This window comes from Gnatocerus cornutus, chromosome 7, assembly GCF_029298725.1.
Source record: "Gnatocerus cornutus isolate USDA-ARS CGAHR chromosome 7, icGnaCorn1.1, whole genome shotgun sequence".
Taxonomy (NCBI): domain Eukaryota; kingdom Metazoa; phylum Arthropoda; class Insecta; order Coleoptera; family Tenebrionidae; genus Gnatocerus; species Gnatocerus cornutus.
Genome location: NC_142239.1, coordinates 16,151,149 through 16,172,394, shown reverse-complemented (window position 1 = coordinate 16,172,394; position 21,246 = coordinate 16,151,149). Strand labels below are relative to the sequence as shown.

Genomic DNA, 21,246 nt, shown 5'->3' with positions numbered 1-21,246 from the left:
GCGAGAAAAACGATGCCGCAAACCGCATTCCAATATCTGGAATAGTTTCCGAGATATCGAGCATGAATTGTTTCGAACCTTCGAAAATTTGACCCTCTGACGACAACCCAAAATTTCAAAAGGCCATAACTCGGTTATTTATTGACAAATTTTAAAAAATTATCATATTTTTGGATTCAGCGTGAAATTCTGCGTAAAATGAGACCCAAATTTGTTGAGTTTGCTTAATAAATAAACGAGGTATTGGCCAAAAACTGTTTTGAAAACATCATTTTAGGGTGATTTTCAATCAATGTTTTCAAAATGAAAATGACGTTTAATAGCATTGAATTATATATCAGTCGAAAGGGGAGCTCAAAATCTATCTACTGGCCAAATTTGAGATCTATAGGACAAATAGTTTGCGAGTTATGGCCAAAAATTAAAAAAAATGAAAAATTTTCATCGTTTGAGTCGCAATTTTTTTTCGCAAAAAATCGACTATCGAATTTTGGACTTTTAAGCACTTTTTCTAACGTAAAATGAGCCGAGAAAAACGATGGCGCAAACCGCATCTCAATATCTCTAATAGTTTCCGAGATATTTAACTTTGGAAATTGGGAAAAATGAGAAAAAATGAAAATCAACTATCCGAAATTTTGATCGGCCATAACTCAGTTATTTGTTGTCGGATCTGAATTTAAATCCCAGATTTGGAATCTGCGTAAAATTCTGCGTTCACTGATGTATAATAACTCGAGTTTACTCTAAAAAATAAGCGAGGTATCGATATGAGAAATTTGGTATAGTTTTAATCATGAATTTTCGCGAAAATTTGCAAATTTCGACTTTTGGAAAATCTAAAAACGATTTCTTATGTAAAAAATCGCGAGAAAAACGATGCCGCAAACCGCATTCCAATATCTGGAATAGTTTCCGAGATATCGAGCATGAATTGTTTCGAACCTTCGAAAATTTGACCCTCTGGCGACAACCCAAAATTTCAAAAGGCCATAACTCGGTTATTTATTGACAAATTTTAAAAAATTATCATATTTTTGGATTCAACGTGAAATTCTGCGTAAAATGAGACCCAAATTTGTTGAGTTTGCTTAATAAATAAACGAGGTATTGGCCAAAAACTGTTTTGAAAACATCATTTTAGGGTGATTTTCAATCAATGTTTTCAAAATGAAAATGACGTTTAATAGCATTGAATTATATATCAGTCGAAAGAGGAGCTCAAAATCTATCTACTGGTAAAATTTGAGATCTATAGGACAAATAGTTTGCGAGTTATGGCCAAAAATTAAAAAAAATGAAAAATTTTCATCGTTTGAGTCGCAATTTTTTTTCGCGAAAAATCGACTATCGAATTTTGGACTTTTAAGCACTTTTTCTAACGTAAAATGAGCCGAGAAAAACGATGGCGCAAACCGCATCTCAATATCTCTAATAGTTTCCGAGATATTTAACTTTGAAAATTGGGAAAAATGAGAAAAAATGAAAATCAACCATCCGAAAATTTGATCGGCCATAACTCAGTTATTTGTTGTCGGATCTGAATTTAAATCCCAGATTTGGAATCTGCGTAAAATTCTGCGTTCACTGATGTATAATAACTCGAGTTTACTCTAAAAAATAAGCGAGGTATCGATATGAGAAATTTGGTATAGTTTTAATCATGAATTTTCGCGAAAATTTGCAAATTTCGACTTTTGGAAAATCTAAAAACGATTTCTTATGTAAAAAATCGCGAGAAAAACGATGCCGCAAACCGCATTCCAATATCTGGAATAGTTTCCGAGATATCGAGCATGAATTGTTTCGAACCTTCGAAAATTTGACCCTCTGGCGACAACCCAAAATTTCAAAAGGCCATAACTCGGTTATTTATTGACAAATTTTAAAAAATTATCATATTTTTGGATTCAACGTGAAATTCTGCGTAAAATGAGACCCAAATTTGTTGAGTTTGCTTAATAAATAAACGAGGTATTGGCCAAAAACTGTTTTGAAAACATCATTTTAGGGTGATTTTCAATCAATGTTTTCAAAATGAAAATGACGTTTAATAGCATTGAATTATATATCAGTCGAAAGAGGAGCTCAAAATCTATCTACTGGCCAAATTTGAGATCTATAGGACAAATAGTTTGCGAGTTATGGCCAAAAAGTTAAAAAAATGAAAAATTTTCATCGTTTGAGTCGCAATTTTTTTTCGCGAAAAATCGACTATCGAATTTTGGACTTTTAAGCCCTTTTTCTGACGTAAAATGAGCCGAGAAAAACAATGGCGCAAACCGCATCTCAATATCTCTAATAGTTTCCGAGATATTTAACGTTGAAAATTGGGAAAAATGAGAAAAAATGAAAATCAACCATCCGAAAATTTGATCGGCCATAACTCAGTTATTTGTTGTCGGATCTGAATTTAAATCCCAGATTTGGAATCTGCGTAAAATTCTGCGTTCACTGACGTATAATAACTCGAATTTACTCTAAAAAATAAGCGAGATATCGATATGAGAAATTTGGTATAGTTTTAATCATGAATTTTCGCGAAAATTTGCAAATTTCGACTTTTGGAAAATCTAAAAACGATTTCTTATGTAAAAAATCGCGAGAAAAACGATGCCGCAAACCGCATTCCAATATCTGGAATAGTTTCCGAGATATCGAGCATGAATTGTTTCGAACCGTCGAAAATTTGACCCTCTGGCGACAACCCAAAATTTCAAACGGCTATAACTCGGTTATTTATTGACAAATTTTAAAAAATTATCATATTTTTAGATTCAGCATGAAATTCTGCGTAAAATGAGACCCAAATTTGTTGAGTTTGCTTAATAAATAAACGAGGTATTGGCCAAAAACTGTTTTGAAAACATCATTTTAGGGTGATTTTCAATCAATGTTTTCAAAATGAAAATGACGTTTAATAGCATTGAATTATATATCAGTCGAAAGAGGAGCTCAAAATCTATCTACTGGCCAAATTTGAGATCTATAGGACAAATAGTTTGCGAGTTATGGCCAAAAAGTTAAAAAAATGAAAAATTTTCATCGTTTGAGTCGCAATTTTTTTTCGCGAAAAATCGACTATCGAATTTTGGACTTTTAAGCCCTTTTTCTGACGTAAAATGAGCCGAGAAAAACAATGGCGCAAACCGCATCTCAATATCTCTAATAGTTTCCGAGATATTTAACGTTGAAAATTGGGAAAAATGAGAAAAAATGAAAATCAACCATCCGAAAATTTGATCGGCCATAACTCAGTTATTTGTTGTCGGATCTGAATTTAAATCCCAGATTTGGAATCTGCGTAAAATTCTGCGTTCACTGACGTATAATAACTCGAATTTACTCTAAAAAATAAGCGAGATATCGATATGAGAAATTTGGTATAGTTTTAATCATGAATTTTCGCGAAAATTTGCAAATTTCGACTTTTGGAAAATCTAAAAACGATTTCTTATGTAAAAAATCGCGAGAAAAACGATGCCGCAAACCGCATTCCAATATCTGGAATAGTTTCCGAGATATCGAGCATGAATTGTTTCGAACCGTCGAAAATTTGACCCTCTGGCGACAACCCAAAATTTCAAACGGCTATAACTCGGTTATTTATTGACAAATTTTAAAAAATTATCATATTTTTAGATTCAGCATGAAATTCTGCGTAAAATGAGACCCAAATTTGTTGAGTTTGCTTAATAAATAAACGAGGTATTGGCCAAAAACTGTTTTGAAAACATCATTTTAGGGTGATTTTCAATCAATGTTTTCAAAATGAAAATGACGTTTAATAGCATTGAATTATATATCAGTCGAAAGAGGAGCTCAACATCTATCTACTGGCCAAATTTGAGATCTATAGGACAAATAGTTTGCGAGTTATGGCCAAAAAGTTAAAAAAATGAAAAATTTTCATCGTTTGAGTCGCAATTTTTTTTCGCGAAAAATCGACTATCGAATTTTGGACTTTTAAGCCCTTTTTCTGACGTAAAATGAGCCGAGAAAAACAATGGCGCAAACCGCATCTCAATATCTCTAATAGTTTCCGAGATATTTAACGTTGAAAATTGGGAAAAATGAGAAAAAATGAAAATCAACCATCCGAAAATTTGATCGGCCATAACTCAGTTATTTGTTGTCGGATCTGAATTTAAATCCCAGATTTGGAATCTGCGTAAAATTCTGCGTTCACTGACGTATAATAACTCGAATTTACTCTAAAAAATAAGCGAGATATCGATATGAGAAATTTGGTATAGTTTTAATCATGAATTTTCGCGAAAATTTGCAAATTTCGACTTTTGGAAAATCTAAAAACGATTTCTTATGTAAAAAATCGCGAGAAAAACGATGCCGCAAACCGCATTCCAATATCTGGAATAGTTTCCGAGATATCGAGCATGAATTGTTTCGAACCGTCGAAAATTTGACCCTCTGGCGACAACCCAAAATTTCAAACGGCTATAACTCGGTTATTTATTGACAAATTTTAAAAAATTATCATATTTTTAGATTCAGCATGAAATTCTGCGTAAAATGAGACCCAAATTTGTTGAGTTTGCTTAATAAATAAACGAGGTATTGGCCAAAAACTGTTTTGAAAACATCAACTAGTCAAGTTTTTGTCAAAATTCAGAACTTCCTAATTTGTATTAACAAGCATTATCATATTTCAAACTGTTCATTGTAAACAATAGCACCACTACATTTGTATCCTCAATAAATATCTCGTCTACCTAGTTTGTTGTGAGGTTAAAGTCCTAAACTTTAAATCACAATGAAATAAAAAGCAAAACCACTTTATTTGTAATGCAATTAATCGAAAATTGATAAACTTCATCGTTGTTATTATTTCTGTCAAGTGTCTGTCATCTGATGACAAGGTGAAGACATCACCAGTGCCAATATACAGTCGTAAAACTACCCTTTCACAGTACAACCCAATATATAAATTCTGTCAAATTTCGTGCATCCCACAGTCCCAAAATTTGGACGAATAATGACCTTGAAATGTGGTATTCAAAATAAATAAGGTGTAAATGCTCGAAATGGAAATTTAAGTTTTGCTCTCCTTGCCACGTGACTATTTAAAAGGCAAGCACACTGTTGAAATAATGAATTGACGTAGTCTCGTTACGCACTTACAACAACAGGAAACAGATAACGAAGTGAATAATTCATGACAATAGCGTACGTAACGGCCAAAACCTCCACATTCCCGTCTTGGAAGTTTATTGATTTTGATTTCCTCTCGCGGAAAAAATTTGACCGTCATCCTACGCGGGTTTTTTCGATCATAACATCCACCGGAAATTCTAATTTCTTGTTTGCGATTGAAAGAAACTAGTGATTCATCTAGTGAGGCCAAAAATAAGATGCACAGTGATGTGCGAAAAACTTGCAGGAAATAACAAACTGTCGGCTATGGAATGCCGAAAGTGGAACACTGCTGCAGTTCATTTAATGACAAAAGTCACGAGGAGATATTAACAGCAGGATGATCACATAAATGGAACTTGTATGGTTCTTTTCGCGTGCTGATAAAATTCCCAAATGCTCAGGGAGGTCACCATTGGTTATATTTATGAAAATTAAATTTCCGCTCAATTCCAGCGACAAATCTTATCTTGGGGGACAAAACTTTTTTCATTATTGTACGTTATTTTGCCTCGTTGGGGAGAAACTTCGTCCTTTGCACTGAACAGATTGTCAAAAACAATGTGCGAGCACTAATTTCGTTTTCCAATATTTTCGCCGTCAATCAATCAAAAGTTAATATTTTATTTGCCCAACGGTAATTATTCCGATTAATTAAGCCCACACCGTCATTTTATTTGCTTCTCTTCGAGATATTTTTAACTGTTTTTAGGAGCAATTGCGTAAATGCCGCAATGACGTAAATTTTAATTGTTCCACTGTTTTAGTATTCTATTACAGTCCACGTTTTCGACTGTCAACATTTTTATATGATCTTTGAGCTTTTTTTTTTACGAATTTTATGGCATTTTCGTGGACGATAATAGGAAATGCTTTTTACCATATCGCTTTTAAGGAGGTCCAATGTAACTATGACTTAATTTTCTACGCAAAAAATGGACAAATTTGTAAAATCTGAAACACCGTCCTAATATGGAGCGGATTTTTTCTCACAGCGCTGGCTGCCAAGATAATGAAAATAATGAAACATGTCAGCAACTGAAATTCAAAAACATGTTATCCTCGCGTTGCTGTTGGCAGAAACTTTTCACGAATAATTGCCGACATTTCAACATTCAGACGCCTTTGGGAATCTTCCGAGATTTGGGGTTTAGGCCTCAAGTTTTCAGTTAATTTCTCATATTTTAAATTATTTGGGGCTTTAAGTTCCCAAACATTTTCAGGTAGTTAAAGCCGCTTCATTGTATTTTCTAAAAATGTCATTGCACCACGTGTTGAGCCAGCTCTAGACAAGTTTTTAATTATCCTTGACCAGCGACTCTAAGGGTGCGATTTTGGTTCTCTAACGATAATTATCGGTACCGAGAATTTCGTTTGTTTACATCACGTGACCATTTTATTTCTCTGTTTTACCGGTCCCGTGGACGAAATTTTGCCAAAAGAGCGACACTATTCTATGACTTAAGTCTGCCTTAACACAATGCATGCCGTTTTGGCTCTCAAACGATAAATAAATATTTTTGTTAGTAATTTTTCAGAGATCTCATTGAGGTTGGTAATTTGGTTCTCCCTAACACGTCAAGCGCTGTTGCCACATCTTTTTGTTAAACGCTAACTTCAAGTGTATTTTGAAAAGTTAATATCTAACCTAACAAGTGTCGCAGAGCATGTAAACCTACAATTTAAACCTTCAAGAAGCCTTTTTATAATGATAACAATATTTGTTTTTGTGAACCATCGCACGAAGCAGTGTATTTTTTTCGATTTCTGACGTCCGCCGTTACAAAAGTTGGCCTGATAGTTTTTTATCTGTTATATGCCGGTAATGAGTAACGAAGAGAAGTATCTCTTGGGTGTTACTTAACATTTACGAAAACTTCGCTCCTCAGGTTTGATTTTAACAAGGATTAAACGCCAATCTTCCGATTCCGGTTCAAGTTTGGTCAAGTGTGTTACTCTTTTTGAAGCATGTGCAATTTGGCTTAATTTTATTCCTTTCGCAAGAACGGGGAATAGAAGCGTTAAGTCAGGAATCGTTTAAAAGGCAACTCCGTAAAAATTGATACATTCAATCTTCCCTACGAATAGTAAAAAATATCTCATTTTAGAAAATAGATAATAGATAACATTTCTATTTCAGTTTAGTGAATTTTTTAAAAACACAATGAATAACTTGATGTCATGTGAGAACCTGACCTGACTTCGCACACACCAGTGGCGACTCGCAATATGAGGCAAATTAGGCTGCGCCTCACCACTTTTGTATCTGGCAAATTTAAAATCATACTACATTTATTATTACACTTTTGTATATAAATTTAATATTAATGATCACTTATTATAATCATAACCCTTGAAAAAAAATAGACTTCAGTTTGTTGTTTAGAATATATCGCATGAGGCTCATTATTTTCAGTTTCAGTTCCACTCATTTTACATGCGATATTCACGCGAACTGGAACATCTCCAGACGACCCGATGTACTCGGTAATCTTCGTCGTACAATATTTTGTAATTGTATTAAATTTACCTACTCTTGGAGGACGTGTGATGACTTTTATCTGGTTTAATCTGTTCTATGGGTTTAATTATACCCAATGCGGTATTCTACATAAGAGGTAACTTATGGTTACTCCTAGCCTTTAAAAAGATTCCAGGAAGCATGTCAAAAATACATAGTGAACAACACAAAAAAGAAATTTGGAAATCCCAAACGCCCAAATTTAAAATTGTTTCTAATGATAAACTTAAAAATCGTTCTAATAGGAGAACAATTGAATTGCACTTCAGATAGTTGTGCTAATTTTAAAGAATTTTTTGGCTAGATTAATATTTATAGATATTTTCACAAATCAATTCAAAAACGAAATTAATTACCATATTACCAATTTAGGTGTAATCTATAATGAGCCTGACCTTCCCAAGTGATCACAAACTGTAAAATGGAAGTTACCAATGTTTTTGATCAGAAAGCTAACCGCTCGCAAGTAGAAGTGCTTGATGCCTCATTTGGCTATTATGTCCTACCTTTTGACACTGTTTTAATCTACAGCAGATTCTCCAAAGGTTTAAGATATATTCTTGTATTGAACCGTTGTTGTGCGGTTCTAATAAATAATTTTGAAAAAGATGCAATACAAGATGATCGAAGTGTTAACCACGACGTTGAGGCTGATATTATCATTCTATTGCAGAGTTTTGAATTATATATTTTCTTTTATTTTGTTGGTAACTATTTGATTATTTATTCTCTTGCCCACTCACATTCTCAATTCAATTCCAAACCTCGCTAGTTCTACTGTTCATAAACTGAACGTAGAATTTTTTTCTTGCACAAAATTGGCATATGAAACTGTTCAGAGTTGTTGGTTTTTACAAGACTTGGCAACTCTGGCTTCTAAATATTTTGGTTTCAAATGGACACCAACGCCTTGAATAAAATTGTTTCCATTTTATAATTATTCCAAAGATAAAACAAGTAGCAAACTCCTTTGTATGGACATTAATGTAAGATTTTGGAACAATCCATCAAAAAGGAAAGAAAAATCAGTCTTTGCTGTCCAGTTAATTTTTTACACACAATGTTCTTCATGTTTCATCTAAATAATGAAAAACTAACCTTAGAAATAAATATAATACATTCCTGCATTTAGCCATCGTCGCATTTCTCAATTGAATTATGTTAATAAACGTTAATTTGTAATTTTGCTTGTCTTTCGTAGTGAGTAAACAAACTGTTGAGGTTATGTACTACCGAAAACATCTTTTCGGCTGGGTTCAGGCTGCCGAGAAGTTTTTTGTTGCAGTACCGATAATAGCTGCGTCAGTAACGAAAACAATAGCGTCAGTACTGTCAACTGACTTGTACATTGACTTGGACAAAAGTCAGATAAGAAATACATGTTCTATGGTACGAACTGTCAAGAAAATATTTGGTTATAATGTTCTAAAGGCTTTCTTATGGTTTTGTTCCGTTCAGACCATGGGACGGACTTACTCATTTTCTTCGTAGTGCCCTTAGACAACATCAATTCGAATCATTTTACATGTTTTTTAAAAATTCTGGATCGGTAGAAAACAAGTGTGAAATTATCGTCATCTCGAATAATATGTGGCAACAGCGCATCAATTTTTACGGTTGGTGAAAACCGAAAAGTAACCAAACGAAATGCTCGGTACCGATAATTATCGTTAGGAGAACCAAAATCGCACCCTAAATACCTCGAATTCCGAAAAAACAACACAAGCGATTCGTGCTAAATTCGCCGAATTCCCAATGAGCCATCTTCTGTAAAATGTGTAATAAACAAGCCGAGTTAAAAACCGCAGATAATTCAAATTCTGAAAACGTCGAAATGAGAAGCAAATTTCGATTCATATTAAAATATTTAAATCACCCCAACCACTCTAAACGTCATCGTTCCGAATCCTGCGTTCTTTTATTCCATACGAATCGCCAATAAGACCGCCTGACGTCAATACATGTCTGTTCCTGAGGCGTTAAAAAGAAACGGATTTTTGATTTCCATTTAATTTTAACTCTACGAAAATAGCCGGACTTTTTTTTGCATATCAGTAGAAAGGTTGATAGGAGGAAGTGTTCCAAATTGTTATTCACGTCATAAAACGGCAGAATTCGCACTTGTTTACACCAAAGTCTGACAAAAACAACGCTAATAGAAAAACAGTTTGTCCTAGAAATCAATAAAACAGCAAGGTTTTACTTAATGAGTTGTATCTTTGGGTGAAATGTGGCCCTTGCGAAGCAACAGCGAAAGTGTTAATTAATTTCTGTTGAAAAAGTAAGATGCCCTTTGGTGAGAAAATAAAGGGCGATGTTATTACGCAAACAAGAATAATTAATTCTGAAACAAAACGATACCAGCGACAAACAATTCTCGTCAAGAGTGACTAATTTCGAACGTTGTTTACCGATGATGTTGTAAACAACATAATCAAATCTCATAAAAACATCCTGGAGCAGTGTTAGCGCAACCAATCATTATTCGAAAAACGCACAATTCATTGCTGAAAATTTCGCTAAATTATGCAATAAGGTGCAGCTACACCTGACGTCATTAATCTTGTTATTTTTAATCCACACAATAGAGGTATCTTAGTTCACAGATTTGGTAAGGCTAAAAATAGAATTTTCGTCGTATCGCCATAACAACATCTAATATAGTATGTTACACCGAAATCTGGTAATTTCCAGTTTGATACAAAAATAATCCCTGGCACAGGCCCTGTTATAGACGTAATGAAAATTTTCCGGACACTGGTCACGCATATGCCAGATGATTACCAACAAATAAGGAAAATAACACGCCTATTTACTTTTGACGAGTGTTTACCGCCCAGTGGAAAACCGATCAACTCTATAAAATTTTTTATGTCCATTTCGTAACACCTTTTTACCAGGTAAAAATATAGCGGTGCGGTGTTGCTAAACGAGTTGTTTATTATCATAATATTTACACACCGAAATCGCGAAAACAATGTTGAAGTTTACACATATTGCACATTATCACGGATTAAAACTTCCAGGGAACAAAGAGAAAACTACAAAATCAAAATTACACATGTCGAACCGAAGAAAACATCCAATCATTGTTATTGTCAATGTGATCTCAATGAAAACAAAATTAAATATAAATTTATAGTACAAAGTCTAATTTGTGGCGTGGATAAATGTCAAATGTGGAAACTGCTAAATCTGAGGTTTACGACACTGTTAAGCACGCATGTCGTATCATTTTCGGTGACTTTAAATGTAGATTTACAACGTAAACAATTTGGGTAGGTCATAAAATGCGGTTATTACGTCAGATGCTTGGGGCTTTATTCACCGGAAATTGTAAAAAACGCTTCGAAAATATCAGGGCTTCCAAATTTCAATCTCGAATTAAAAATTGAAATGAGTTGGTAGCCCTGTCATCTGTATAACAAGTGATGGTTACCTCAAATTGAATTTTTAAATTTAATATTTTACATTTTTTTTTAATTTTTAATTTTATTAATTTTAGTGCTATAACTATGAAATGTAAGGAAGTTACATTTTATGAATTGTGTATGAACTCTACCAAATTGCAAACTTGTAGAGCGAAAGAACTAATTTTAGAAATTTTCACTTCGTAGAGGAAGCAAAAATTTCCAACATGCTCCACTAAAATTTGTAATTTTGATAATTTTGAGACTACAGTTATGAAATTTGGGGAAGTTACTATTTCTGAGTCGTGTATTCACTCTACAAAAATGCAAAATTGTAGACCGAAAGGCACAAATTTTAAAAATTTTTATTTTTACGAAGAAGCAAAAATTTCCGTCATCCTCCACTAAAATTCAGAATTTTGCTAATTTAAGTGCTATAGCCATGAAATTTAGAGAAGTTACTATTTTCAAGTCGTGTATTACATCTACCAAATTGCAGAAGTATAAAGCAAAAGATAATAATTTTAGAAATTTTCAATTTGAAGACCAAGTAAAAATTTCCAAGATGCTCCTCTAAAATTCGTAATCTTGCTAATTTTGGTGCTATAGGTTAGGTTTGAAATTTTGTAGTTACTATTTTCGAGTAGTGTATTACCTCTACCCAATTGCAGAATTGTAAAACAAAAAATACTAATTTTAGAAATTTTCAATGTGAAGAACCAAAAATTTACAACACGCTCCTATAAAATTCGTAATTTTGCTAATTTTGGTGTTACAGCTATAAAATTTAGGGAAATTGCTATTTTCGAGTCTTGTATTACCTTTACCAAATTGCAGAATTGTAGAGCGATAGACACTAATTTTAGAAATTTTCATTCATCAGACAAGAAAAAAATTCCAACAGCATGCTCCTCTAAAATTCCTAATTTTGCTAATTTTCGTGCTATAGCCATGGAATTTAGTGGAGTTACTATTTTCGAGTCATGTATTACTTCTACCAAATTACAGATTTGTAGAGCAAAGGATACTAATTTTAGAAATTTTTGTTTTGAAGACGAAGCAAAAATTTTCCAACATGCTCTTCCAAAATTCGTATTTCCGCTAATTTTGGTGCTACAGCTGATATTGGGGAATTTACTATTTTTGGGTTGGGTATCAACTCTACTAAATTGCAAAACTGTAGAACGAAAAACCCTAATTTTGGAAAATTTTATTATTAAAAGAGGGCGCAAAAATTCTCAGCAGCTTTTCTTATTTTAGCGCTAAAACTATTTGAAATATGAATCTACCAAAAACTTTTCCATTGAAAAAAGCAAAAAAATAAAAAACAGGAAATCTGAACAAAGTTAGATATATCAACCGAAACTGGACGCTTGAAAAGAAGTAAAAGTCCCTCGCACTTATTAAAACTTCGTTTGAAGTCACACGTCATTAATATTGTTTATTATTTTATTTTGAGCCCACGTTACATCCGTTTAATTACCCGTCGAGCAATAATAAAAATTCCATGCATCTAGTTACTGCCGCTTCCTTCGGAAAATATGAACGCAAACCTAAAACGTCTCAAAAGCAATTTCGGCACATTGTGATGTTATTACGGAAAACATTCCCATTAACGTGGGAATCATCGTCACTTACCTAGTCTTCTAATTATTCCGAAAAACAACTCCGACTAATTAAATTACCATTTCACGGCCTAATTAAAGCGCGAAAAATAAATTCAAGATAATTGGCTAATTCACCACCACCGTACTAAATCATGGAAATTACGGGGTGCGCTTAATTAAATGTAATCGTAATATGTCACGACTATAACGACCAGATGGGCGTATGACACGTGATTGTGGCTAATATACCATTTGACGTAGAATATTGCTGGTGTCTACAAATGACGTGCTAGAAGTTATTTATTTGTACGATAACAACTTACGCAATACGAACATGATAGAAACGAAACTTCCTATCAGCCCCTGGTAGCAATAAATTCAATTCGACATAATGCACCTGCATCTACAACCATGTCTCTACTTTTTTTTTATTTCTGTTGCGTCAATTGGGTGTATCGATTTTCGCGTTTATCTCCGGCTTTATCGCTCGAAACTTGGCTTTGGAGGAATTTGGAAAATCCTTAATCCGTCTCCGGTGGTATAAATCACGCAACGCGACGTTATTTATCGATTGAAAACAAACGTCCTGTTAATACCAGTAATTATTAAAATAAATATTGATATTCTTAATACGATTCTCGTGTCGCCGAGTAGCCACGCGTCGTGCATGTTTAATAAGTTTTTGAAGTTTTTCATTCATGAATAAGAGGGGCAGTTTGCGTAAATTGATGTTTGTTCAGAAAAATATGATTCAACCTGCGAATAAAAATAGATTGAGTAAATTGTAAATTGGCGAATTCCGCTAAAATGTTTTTGTGGTAACGTTGTTTAGAGTGAAAAAGAAACAGTTAAAACCGTTTCAACGAACGAATTACTTTCTAATCGAGATTCCGCGAATTTTATCGGCCACTTTAATAACAAACAAACGCGGGAATCAAAACGAAAATGGTACAGAAAAATTTCGATAAGCGCCAGTCTGAATTTTCCTTGTTTACTCGTTGCGTAATCGTTCCATTGCAAGTAAACAAGGGGATTCACACCTGTCACACAATGCAAATATACGCAGAACATTTAATAGAAACTCAAATTCATTAATAATTCAACGCGACACCGATCGCACGCCACTGGGTTTTCGTCATTTCGGGGAAAATTACGAACATGTTAAGACGTCGTAAAAAGCGGTGAATAAATTATTATTTTATATAAGGAGGCAGATGGGACCCAGTAAAACAAATGCAAATTGGTCTTCTGACAATGGAAAAGTAGAAGGATAAACACGACCCATAAACGTCATGGTCGTAAATAAGACAAGAACAGAACATGACAATTTAGAAAGCAAAATTTACTCGAAAAAATAACATTTTTCACTATATCAATCTGTCGTAAACACTGGCAATTCCTCAAATCGCCCAATTATATATTTTTTCAGGTGCATGCGATTATGATAAATGATGAAAATTAGCGATAAAGAAGGTGAAAATATCAGTGAAAAACAGACGCGGTTTTCACAGCTTTTCGCGAAAAAAGGAATTTCGGTTTTGATACATAAATAACTCTTTTCTGGAATTCACGGTTGATATTTTCTCGTGACTGTTTATTAAAACTTTTACCAAAAAGAATCAGAACGCAATCTACGAAATTTAAAAACCAAAAACTTTCGCCAAGCCAAATCTAATTTCCACATCCGGAAGGTGAATTTTTGAGTCTAAAACATAAAAAAAACAAATGGTTGACCGTCAAAAAGAAACCGCCGAAAAACTAAAACTAATAAATCTTTTCATGCAAATTAAAAAAATATATGCATTTCGACTGTTCTTAACAAAGCTCGTCAAAAAAACTTGATTTTTGTCTCTTAGAACTAAGAAAACTCAACTATACGTCGTTTTTCGTGCAGCGAATTTACCGATTAGCAAAGGACCAACACTAGAAATTTTAAATTTGGCGCCTGCAGAACAAATGAGGTTAGAAATAGTTTAAAACGGAGCGGTATAGACAATGTGGTGCCCTGAAATTCCGGGCTTTGATTCAGCTTTGCCTAAATTAGACTACCCGAACTGAAAAGTTCAAATAAATCGGTCTAATTTGTGCCAAATTAGGCAACATTGATCCAAAACGAACCAGAATGAATCAGTTTAGATGAGACTGGACTAGTTTTGACCAAAATGAACAGATGAACTGTGACATTTGCAATAAATGAACGAAAATCGATAGAAATATGCATCGAACCCACACTCATGCAATTTTTAGGAATGAGTTCAGATTTTTACTATTTATGGCAATCCAATTTGTAAATATTTGCCACATTCTCGCGATTTTGATTTGAAACTTCCACACATTTTATCAGTTGTTATTTTAACATTGAAAGCTGACAATGTTGTTAGTTCACATGGTAATAAAAATAAATTCCATCAATTTCTGTGTTCATAAGCATAATGAAACAATCATGTAAAGTTTTTTTTATAAAATAATTTGAGGAATTTCCGGTCGTTTCATGTGAAATAAATATCGCCAGTGCAGTGACGTGCAAATAGCAGAAAGTTTTGTGTTCCATGCGTTCCCTTGTCGCACGTGTATCATCTTGTTTATATCAGTTTATAGCCTAACCTTGATTTTATTAGTGCATTTACGACGCCAAAAATCAAGAGTTTCGCCACCTGCGTTGTTTACATTGTTTTTAATGGCACTTTACATCATGACATGAAAATCGCCGAAAGTCAAAAATCGCATTCACGGTCGAATTCCGTACGACAAAGCGATTAAGAAAGGCAAAAAAAAAGTTAGAATCGAATTCTTGGAGTTTGGTGACCTGAGGTGCTCTCTTTTCGTGGCGGCTATTTAATCCTTATTTCTCACAAGGATCAGAGATTTTTTATGCGCTTGAGAAAAAGCGAATTTACATTTTCAGGTCGAATCCAGCCAATGGAATCACCTGTTTATCTTGCGTCACACACAGACAATGCAAATTGTCACACCATCGAACTATTGTGTGACAAACAATCGAGTTAAAAACCCTTCGAGAACCACAATGGGATCGTTGTTACTGTCGTAGCTGTAAACAACACTTACTCAAAACTATATTATTACACATTATTCATGATGCCTAGAATTTCTGATGGTAAACAACCGCGTCACCGCCTGATCTAAACCCAATCGAAATTGCTTGGAACGGTCGACGCGAAAATAACTAGGCAATTTCACCGCCATAGTATTTTCGCTACATCAATGAATCATATTCGTGAACGGTCTGATGAGTGAAATAAATATAGAAACTTTTTTATGGCCTATAGTATAATCCGTAGGCAATCAGAAGACCCAGACGAGTTCACTCAACTTTTGACAACAAGCAGCCGGTCGCCATTTTGGAAATAAACCATCTGTTTACTTGTAAAAAATTCCGTCAATCACGTCCTAGATTTTAACCAAAGGTGGGAAAAGAACTCCGTTTTAATAATGGAAACAATTGAAGTGGGAAAGTCGTACGCCAGTGGAATGTCAAACTCGACAACTATGTAAAGAATTTAAAAATCACGCTCTCAATGGAATTCTATTAAGAACAGGGCGATATTTGTTAAGTGTTTTAGTCATTGAGTGGTTAACAGTAAAAAATACACAACAGATAGTCCGACGACAATTACCTCATTCTTGTTTGATTTCATTTCGGTTTTTCCAGTTAGGAATTCTGTCCTCCTCTCTCTCTTGCAAGGAATGTTAAAATGCCAAAGTGGATGCAACGGTGAAGTTTTTTACAAACGGTTACCGCAGATGATTCACTTCGCGGACTTGAGGAATTAAATGCTTTTTGTCAGACGAAGGAAGCCCTTAATTGAACACATATTGTCCGCAGCGATTAAAACGACAATAAGCTTCTAACTATTTGTTCGTTTAACATTTAAAGACGCAAATATTTTCTCTTTTTCGCAATCATGACTTTGACATTTTGATGCTTTTAAAAACTGCAACAATTGCCAGAAGTCGCGGAAAAAACGAACTCTAATAGCCCACGGAAAAGAGAACAACATGGCGCCCTGTCAAAACTCTAATCATGATAACAGCGGTGCTAAAATTCCGACAAAACACTGTCTGCTTACGTAAAATGAAATTTAACTAGTCCCCCAATATTGTTGACAAACTATAAAACTATGGAAATATGTAAAATGCTACACGTCGCAGTGATAAAGCCTAATTAGTGCGAATTTTAATAACCAAGACTGCAGGGTTTGACTTGGCAAAAAATGTTGTGTAACTCCTCGATTTAACGCGAAATGAAAGTCACCCCTTTACGTACAAATTGCAGTCCAATTAAATCCCCTGCTCTGTGCCCCCGTTTCGAACAAGTGTGTTTTTTCGTCTGCTCGCCCACAGTATTCAAACATTTTTTTGCGTTCGACGTCTGGGAGTGCGCTAGATTGGAGCCAAGGACGTCAGCCAGAAATACGACGTCGGGCGTCGAATCACGCGTCAGACGTCGGCCACGGGCCTCGTTCCCCCCCTTCTTGTTGTTGTTGTTCCCCGTCTCGCCCTAACCTAGACGCCGAGTCCGAAACGTCGGTGCGGCGCCGCGATGTCCTTTTCTCTCTCCGTCCTTCTGAACGAAAAATTCAGTTGAAATTTGCCATCGAAAGACATGAAAACAAACAGATGATGGTGGGAGCGTTACATTATGATGAGTTTTTATTATGTTGTCTGAGAAGGAAAATTCATGAATTTGCCCAGACAGGGTGGGAGATCAAGGGGGTGTAGGTAAATAGAAATTAGCTCGCTTCGCTAGCTCCGCCACAGGAACGTGTTTCTAATTCACAATGAAATAATATTCTTGGCTACAGTCTCCTGCACACAATTCGCCAGACGAATTTCATTCTTCTCTAAAATAGACAAACTTGAGTAGTTCGCTTTGTTGCAGCTCGTTTGTCTAACTTATTCTTAGACTTCTCCAGAGACATGGCTATTACACGCCAAAGACTCAAACTTACGATTGGAAATTGAGTTCTACCGAATATAAATCTCAAGTGCTGACAGCTTTATTTGCACAAATGACCACATAAAATCTTTCCAACGATTATTAAAACGATGATTCTCTGAAGTTTCCAACAAAACTGAGCTGGGCAATGGAATGACTTGTCAACCACGCGACATCTTTAATCCACGTTTATCACACTCAGAACGCCTACTGTAATTACAAATTTTGATTGCCCACTCGATACAATGTTGCAATGAAAATCCACTTGAATTCCTTATCAAAACGAAAATCCCAATGAAAACACTCCGACTTGAATAGAGAATTCGAGGAATTAATTCAACACCCGCAGGCACAAACGTCATTGATCTCTCCGCAATCTCCAAAACATGTGGCGGTAAATTGTTGGGTAAAACAATCTTTTTACAATCTCATTAAAACGATCATAACAATTCCGGAAGAACACGTGGCACTCGAATATTTTCGAAATTAAATGTTCTTGTAGGGATATTTTCATGTAAACTTTTATATTGCACCTTTCACTTGACTTGATTGCATTTTCAATGACTCGATGGTGGTTTCAGAGTGGCCACGTCGAGAATAAACGATATGGAAGTTGTAAATCTTTGAGTGATAACCCCCAGAGGCCATGCCAGTGCAAGTGTATTAGGTTATCATCGAATTATTTTACGTAAACCAAAACAGTTATTTATGCATCAAAAATCACCAGTATTTGTGCTATAAAAAAAAAACACTCATCTTCAGTGGGCTTTGAAATTTGAAGTCATGTCTTTGATTGAGTGACAGTCTTTTGTTTCTGTCAAGTAGTTTGACAGCGTGGTAATTTAAAGATCCTTAGAAGTTATGTTTGAATCGTATTGCTAGCAGTTCTCTTATGAGAAATTATTCACAACATGTACTTTCCATTTTTCGCATTTCAAGATAGTTCCCATGTAGTAACCTCAAAATTAGCAGCTGTCAAAGTGACACGCTATGGAATTCCAAAGGGAACTGAGGATGAGTTTTTATTTGATCGCTCGATATACAGGGTGATAAAAAAAGCGCCCATAAGTGGTACTATGCCCTTATCAGCTAAATATACTCGACTCATCGATATTGTGCGTTTAGGGCTAAGACTAAGCCCACTTTACCTGTCGAAAGATGTCAAATAAAAAAACAGCCACAATTAGAAAAAAGCAGTGACGTTGTCTTGGTCGACATTTAAAAACTTGTGATAAAACTTGCATAAATACACTAGGCGTGTCTAAAAAATTGTTATAATAACCGCAACCACAAAAAGCGTAATTACATTCGCAGAAAATGAAAAAAATATTTGACGTGTGTGCTTCATGTCAATTGTAATAATTTTCCGACATAAAATAGAATATGTATAATAGAGAAGTAATTTATATCGAATTATGATAAGGAATTGTTACAAAAAACATTTTAATTTATCTGCTTATGATTTCGGAATGTTATCGACAGACAGGTGGGAATGACGTAGTTATCAGGAGGAAAACATAATATAAATGAGATATGTTTTTTAGAAATTCGGAGGCTTTAGAATATATTTTCTATCAAATATCGACAGTTTGGAGTGACAAAATGCGAAATACGTCATTCCGAAAAGTAGGGCATTTCAAAACTGGCTTGGCGATTCCCACGGCAAAAATGCAAGAATATACCAAACGAAAAGCGGCGGACTACGAAGTAAATTTGCCAAAACTGGCCATTTAAAAGTGTCGCTATAACCTCTGGAAAAACCCTAGCAGTGTGGGCAATTATAATAAAAAGGAACTGTTGGAACCGTAATAAAACGCCCACTGAAAACGTTGGGGGAGTAATATTTGTTTTCGCAATTCTTGTTATTAAAACACGTTGCTGCGTAACATACTGAAATAAAATCCTACTACAACGCAATATTCGTTTAACCTCGAAGACATGAACTTCCGAAAAATCGTCGACCCCGATGAATCACACCGTGTGAACGTTCGCATGAATTTCCCGAACCACGTGACAGTCCCTTTCTCGGTAAAAAGACGATGTTACGCCACTGGAGGCATCCAATTTGCACCTTTTGCAGTAATGGCGTTTTGGTATTTTGTGCTTACCAAAGGTCGGTTTTGGTATTTCCCCATCGACGACTTCTTCACCACCATGTTGTAATTTAAGAAGCGCCTTCAACCAGCTGTCCACGTCCTCCTCGTTGTCCAAGATCACGCAGAAGCAGTCGTCCTTCGTGTACAACGCAATGACGTGTTTATGTTTGGTGTCTAATCTTCTGTTGATGTTGAAGCAGTTCTTCAGCGGGATGCTTCTTTTAGGTTGTTGACCACTGTTATACTTTCTTTCAGAATCGTAGTATTCTAATCTAGCAGACGATTCTGCGGTTTCCGCCCTTAAGACGAAAAACTTCTTTCGAGACGTTTTTAGTTTTTTGAGGTAGCCGCAGCGCACGACGCCGCCGCCGCCCCCCTCACTCCCCTTCATCACCGACATCGGGGGGCTCTAAGCATGTCGGGGACGCATCACTAAGAAACACAACGCACTAAAACACAACTTCACGACACCAACTGCACTCAACACGCTGTTGCTGCTGCTACTGAAGAATTGCGTCCATCTTGACGAGGTCGGTCATGTGTTCTAAACGCGAAGAGGCACGAAATCGTTCAATGAGGTCTAATAAACACACTGTCTTCCTCGCGACTGCGGTATGGTGTAGGTTGCCGCCCTCGACGTACGTCTTCCTACTGCGGAGTTGCTGTTGCTTGTAAACAACAACAGCGCAAGCGCCTGTAGTATTCGATAACGAGCACACCGGCGTTGCCAACTCGAGAATTTTTCCATTTTTACACGAATTTACGCTATTTTTACACTTTTTACGCACTTTTATGCACAATTTTCCGCGATCTGTCAACTTGTGACATTTAAAAAAGAACGCCACACCAGAGGCGGCGGCTTTTCCAAAATCAAGAGGGGCTCAGTTTTCGGAAAAAATTTTTGACATCCAAATATTAAGACATAGACGGCGGTTTTTTCAAATTGCAGGGGCCATCGTTTCAAAAATAATTTGAGAATCTGCCACCGAAAATCCAAAAAGAAATTAGGAAATTCAAAAACATTGGGCCAAAAAAAACGATGAAAATTTCGACATTTCGAAATCGAGGATTTGGAAAATTTAATTCAAGTTGCCGATTACGATGCATAAATAAATGCTTTGTGTCATTTTTTTTATCTCATTCGACTCTTTTCTTTGGTCTCGTCTGGGAATTTATTACGGGTTTCTTTGAACACTTATCGCGTACAATGTTATGGCTACAATTAATGCAAGTGTATCTTCAGCAGTGTAATTTAACACCAAACTAAACGTGGTGGCGCGAGCAACTTTGTCGCAAACTTGAATTACATAACGCTCCTCGAATTTTCCAAAAACTGTTAAATAAAAACCTCCTCGGCCACGTGAATCAGTAATGTGGCAACGCTGCAGACATGGTACTACAACAACAACAACACATTTTGCCGTGGTCGTCGTCACCGTCGCCAAATCTGCTGGTGCAATGCATAGTAGGACGTTAGGGCGGGGATGGGGACGGAAGCAAG

General features: G+C 35.4%; 1 protein-coding gene across 10 annotated transcripts in view; it reads right to left on the bottom strand.

The window, feature by feature from the left end:
* chico (insulin receptor substrate 1 chico) overlaps positions 1-20,402 on the bottom strand; it is a 35,215-nt gene extending 14,813 nt beyond the window's left edge. For 7 of the 10 annotated variants that reach the window (XM_088042483.1, XM_088042485.1, XM_088042489.1 and 4 more), the window contains exon 1: positions 19,758-20,401. In XM_088042483.1, the coding sequence (XP_087898609.1) occupies positions 19,758-20,145 (388 nt within the window). In that variant the 5' untranslated portion in view covers positions 20,146-20,401. Of the gene's footprint in view, positions 1-19,757 lie in introns of all 10 variants that reach the window. The other 3 variants (XM_088042491.1, XM_088042492.1, XM_088042484.1) reach the window with 2 other exon arrangements.
* Between the last annotated feature and the right edge of the window lie 844 nt (positions 20,403-21,246).